The sequence below is a fragment of the Helobdella robusta genome (genome assembly GCF_000326865.2).
Source record: "Helobdella robusta unplaced genomic scaffold HELROscaffold_13, whole genome shotgun sequence".
NCBI lineage: Eukaryota > Metazoa > Annelida > Clitellata > Rhynchobdellida > Glossiphoniidae > Helobdella > Helobdella robusta.
Genome location: NW_008703718.1, coordinates 3,660,184 through 3,665,952, shown reverse-complemented (window position 1 = coordinate 3,665,952; position 5,769 = coordinate 3,660,184). Strand labels below are relative to the sequence as shown.

Sequence of the window (5,769 nt, the reverse complement as noted above, 5' to 3'; positions counted from 1 at the left end):
AATAGATAGCATGTCAACATAAAAGAATGAATGGACGAACAGACACGTGGAAAAATGGAAAGTGAACAAAAAATGCTTGTAACTAATGAGTCTACATATTGATTCATTTCATACTTTTCACAAAGGCTCCTACTTCTCTCTCTCTCTCTCTCTCTCTCTCTCTCTCTCTCTCTCTCTCTCTTTCTACTTACATTATTTATCATTCAGATTCTCCTTAATGCCTATGCATAGCTGTTCAAATGTTTGTACATATAGGCTATTAATTCACACACGTACGGCCATTCATATACAATACTTGTATGAAACAAGGTATCATAAATGTGCATGATAATCTGGGGTTTCTTTTGCGTTTGAATCTGATCAGTTGAATGCGAACGCTGCAGCACGTTGACCAGACACTTTACCGCTACACTATCCAGTAGTCAACAAAGAGTTCTTTCTATATTCCAAGTTGATGCCATCATTAAAATTTAGATACTTGTTCGTAAATATTTTTTTGCTGGTATTTATAAATTATTTCGCATTAATCTTATCAAAAATTTAATTCAATAAGCAAAAGTTGTTTTATGTTTTTGTCATAAAATTTTAAAAACTACAAAAAAAAAATTTTTAAATATTTTTATATTGCAAAAAACAGAAATAAAAACTAATTTTTGCTCTCAAATTCAATCTGATAAAGCTTTAATACTTTGCAACTCTTTGTTCCAACCGCCTCCAACCGTCAGACCTTCCAGAAAGCCTCTGTTTGCATGTCTGCCAAAATAATTGTTCGATATGAAACTTTACGTCTGCACTGACTCGATTTTCGATTTCTTTTTGGTATGTTTGCGTTCAACCCACGCATATGCAAAACGAAAATTAAAACGCAGACCAGCATCACTTCCGTTCAATGCATCTGCCTTTATTCTGATTCTTAAAAATGGAAATTTTTCTACAAAATAGTCTTCCCAGCAGGACAACTTGCTTGTAAAAATCAGCACACAAATACACAAATTAAAAACATAGCTCACAATTCTTTTTGTTTAATTTCACCTTACTTTGATCGAGTAGCCATAATTTAACAAAGCTGATCAAGAGACACGTGCACTATGTATTGCTAAATCTAGCTAAATGTTTCTAAATCTAGTGTTAAATGTTTGGTAAAAAATTTTAAGCATACGTTATGCCAATGTTAACCATGCAAAAACTACAACAAGCGACTCCTTAAATAAATTAGCAACAACAGTCGACATTAGAATAACCTACAAATCTTACTTGATACAAACTAACCAGCAATATTGATAGGCGCAATAAAATATCAGAAGGCAGGAGTTAACGGTGGAAAAAAAATCGGTGGTGGCAGTTGTGAGGATCCGTTGGTGACAATGACGTTAACCAGGTCGATGAATGCCTCTCACTTATAAAAAAAAGTTGCCCAAAATAAACCATCAAGAGGAAAAATTCCAGATTTAGGAAGATGCATTCATTGAGGCAATGTATTTATTGATGGTGTGCGAGTCTGTGCGTTACCACGCTATCAACTTACGTATGCTCTCTGCAGGCAAACAAGCACACCAGCATCTATTTTAATAAAAATTTATAATTATTTTATTCAAGACTGTGTTATTGTTAGAGTTATTTGATGAACGTATCTAGGCAAACATTTACACACAGACAAGTGACGTCGCATTTAGTCATACAAACAAGTATGTATGTATTTGTATGTAATGCAAGCGTGTGTGTGTGTATGTGTGTGTGCGTGTGTGTGTGTGTGTGTGTGTGTGCGTGTGTGTGCGTGCATACAAACATTTCAAACAAGATTGCTTCAATATCGGTGCACTGTTAAATCGGGCGGAAGTATTTTGGAATAAAAAAAATTAAAAACGTCGAGATAATAAATTGTTTGGGAGTATTGATAATGATGTCGGGAATTAGACGACCGTAACAGCGACGATAATGGTGATGATGATGATGAAGATGAAAATGATGATTATGATTATGAAGTTGATGAAGAAGATGATTGTTATGATGGTGATGGTGAAGATGATGATAACGATGATGATTGTGAGAGAGGTGTTGGTAATGATGATGAAGAAAATGATGATGATAATTAGGAGGATGAGGATGATGATGGTGATGATGTTGGTGATGGAGGTGATGCTGATGATAATGTTAGATGAATGTTTTTTGGCAAATATTTGGATGTTGCTGATGTTGATTAATGTAGAGGTGGTCTGAATAATGATGATGATGATGATGTTCAGGATAATGATGACAACTACGATAATGATGTTGATGATGATGTTGATTTTATGAAAACAACGACAATATTGATAATGACGACGCTGATGAAGGTACGGGCAATAAAGATGACGACAATGATGATGACATTGACGATGAAGATAAGAGGATAATGAAGAGATGATGCGATGACAAAGATGATGATGACGATGATGACGATGATGATGATGACGACGATGATGACGACTACGACGATGATGATGATCGGGTGGCGTTTTGAACAAACAGCTTTTGTAGTAATGTATGCTGCGTTAATGGATTGGATCGTAACAATGAGAACGAAGATGATGACGTCGATGATGATAGTGATGATGATCATTATAAAGGTGATGATAATGATGGCGATGGTGGTCGTGATGGTATGAGAATTTTTATGATGATGCAAGAGTTAAACCTTAAAAAATGAAATTCAATGATTGCAATGATGTCTGAAAAACTGTAACAAATGAAAAACGCTGACGACAGATAACGTTCGAGGTAACATTAGTCAGATGAATAAAATAACAAAATATTAATAGTCAAATTTAATTTCAATAGACTATCATATCCACCAAACAACTCTACACTAGTATCCACCACATACAAACACAATGGAATGTATACAGGTATACTTTAAGTTTGATAAGCATGAATATTTTAAATTAACAAGAGAATAATCTTTGCATAATGCAAAAGATCAGACAGGCAGGCAGACAGACAGACAGACAGTCAAAAAGACAAACAGACTGACTGACTTACAGACAGACAGAAAGAAAGAAAGACAGATAAAGAGAGAGACAGACAGAAACGGAGCATGCATCGATTTAACACGGATCACAAAAGTTGCTTGGTTGATAATGTAGCATTATTTTATGTTTATTCATCTTGTTCGTTCCAGCTCGTTAAACTGCTCATCTTCATGTGATGGGGTTGTTTGGTGTGGTTCAAGTAAATTTTATTTTAGTCAAATAACTTCATAACTGTTCATATATTTAACATCAAATTTTTATCTCAAATGAATTTTAACAAATTTATATAAAAAATACAGTATGTAAGTAATGTAAAGAAATGAAAAGTAAACTAACAGGGGTGTGCCATCAATGGATTTCCAGCTGTTTCGATGCGACTTCAATTTGCTCTGGACCAGGGCACACGACCTCAGATCCGACGTATTAACTGCTCTTCTCCTGCCCACCGTTTGAACCGGTGACCTTTCACCTTCCGTTTTCTTCTCACTCTCATCGTTTGCTTCACTTTCTTCTTCTTCCTCCTCGCCATCCTCCTCCGTCAAAACTCGATCCTCTTCCAAGCAGGAACTTCCGACATTCAGTTCACCACTATCACGTGACCTCACACTTCCGGCCCTGGAAAACGACGGAACATCTGGACTCAAGAAGCGTCCGTATTCGGAGTGCCGTCTGTTTTTTGAACTATCGAAGTCATTGTTTTGCGTTTTGACATCTGGCTTGATTGTTGAATTTGTTGATAAGATTTGTGAGTTGTTGAGTTGCAATCGATCGGCGGCAGCTGGCTTTGAATCTGTCCTGAAGCTGTTGGACCTGGACGTGTACGCTGAACTGTCTGAGACCGCAGAGCTCCTCCTGCTGTGGCTGCCCAGGCTATATGGAAACTTCGAACCAGAGCCGTCCTGGCGAGTGAAAATTAAAATGGCTTCAAGTCGAGAAGATAAAAATATATTTAAACTTCACTCGAAAGAGTTTTTAAAATCCAGTTACGTTTTCCGCTATAAATATTAATTTAGCAACTTTGAAATAATTGAATTAATTATTGTTTAAATTGATTATTTCATATAAATTTTACTCCAACAATGAATAAACAATAATTATCGCAAAGAAGAAAAGAGCATCGTTGAAAATACAAGCATATATTTATTCATGTTTTAACATTCAAATTTTGAGTATTGTAAGTTTAAAAATTGTGTAATTATGTTATTAGTTATGGTAATTTTATTAGTAGTCATATTAGGTGAAGCAAATCGATTAACCAATCGATTGATTGATAACAATTATATTGGTAGATTTTTAGGTGACACAATCGATTGATGACATTTTTTGTTCTGTCTCACACAAGTTTCTTAAACCAACATGTAGGTAGGTACTAACGTGTAGAGCGTTGGGAGAATCTGGCTCAATTTCAATGGATATGTTGGAGGTGAAGCCGTGATGTAAAAGTGGCTTTCTGGAACCATGCAGAGTTGTTAAGATGGCTATCGATCGTCTACGTCCACCAGCCTTTGGTATCATGTTGTTGTTGTTGCTGCTGCTTTTGTTGCAGTTGTTGTCGTTGTTGTCGTTGTTGTTGTTGTTGTTGTTGCAGTTGTTGTTTGTGCTATTGTTTCAGTCGTTCTATATTTTGTCACCACGTTATGCAGTTGCGGTTAATTTTATTTTAATATCGTGATCTTTTTATTAATGATACTTCTGCAGTTGTTTCTATGTTGTTAGCTCGCTGTCGTTGTCGTTAGTGATTAACTTTCATCGGTGTATGCTGTTTAATTTTGTTATTTCTAGTGGCAAAGGAATATGAGGCTGATTCGATGCTTCAGTCGACGCTTGTCAGCCTCTCATTCTTAGACATCCACGCGCTTGGGCATGTATTTTTTCATATAGGTGGTTGTCTTGCGAGATGGTAAGCAGCAGCAGCAGTTACGATCCTTCAAATATCTGTTGATACATAGTGAGTTATGTAGATTAAAAATAATTTAATGAATAGTTTAAACAGTGCAAAATTTTTCATGATGAAATATTTCAAATATATACATTCTTTTATTAGATACTTTACCAGTTGTGTACAAATACATACATATGCATGTCAGTATATTTTATAGGGCATAAAAATGTGTGCAGATTATTTGTGTTTGTGTGTTGATGTGTGTGTAATTTCATAGGTGCGGTGCAAATATTTTGCGACGCATCTGTGTTCGTTCATTCAGTACATCCGCTCAACTCATCTTCGTCTCCTTTGCATTGTTGTTGTAATCAAAATTTTCATAACCAATAAAACAGGTACAAACTCATAAAAAGGCTTGTAGGTTCTTTAAATTATATGCAGACATGTACGTATATACGCATACGTACTGTGTACAATTAATACGTTTCACAAGAAGAAAGGTGAGGTGTGGAGAAGTAACATTCAATTCAATTAATCGATTTTATTCATTTTTTTTTTCAGAAAAAACACTGTTGCGCGATGTATTGTGACTTAATTTTGAAGTAAGTTGGATTGAAAGTAAAAAATAAAATTTTAAATTATTGTATTTTATACCATACAATCTTACACGTGGAATGTTTGCAATGCTGAAAAAATAGTTTTATATAGACAAACCGATAAACAAGACTTTTATCTACATACCTAGGAGTATGATCGGGTGCACAGAAGTTTTTTGATGTCGGCATGTTTATAAGTTCTCCAGTTCTTGTTTACTCCCAAAACAACTTAAACTATGAAGAAACAATTGTACTGCAACTGAGAAGTTAAATTTCATGCCTC

At 35.2% G+C, this 5,769-nt stretch overlaps 1 protein-coding gene across 1 annotated transcript; it reads right to left on the bottom strand.

Moving 5' to 3' along the window:
* Window positions 1-665: 665 nt before the first annotated feature.
* Window positions 666-4,523, bottom strand: HELRODRAFT_168529 (hypothetical protein; the record flags this gene model as incomplete). Its single annotated transcript, XM_009014377.1, has 3 exons — window positions 666-753; window positions 3,345-3,907; window positions 4,383-4,523. 3 exons carry the CDS (start codon window positions 4,521-4,523, stop codon window positions 666-668), a joined length of 792 nt encoding a protein of 263 aa, XP_009012625.1.
* Between the last annotated feature and the right edge of the window lie 1,246 nt (window positions 4,524-5,769).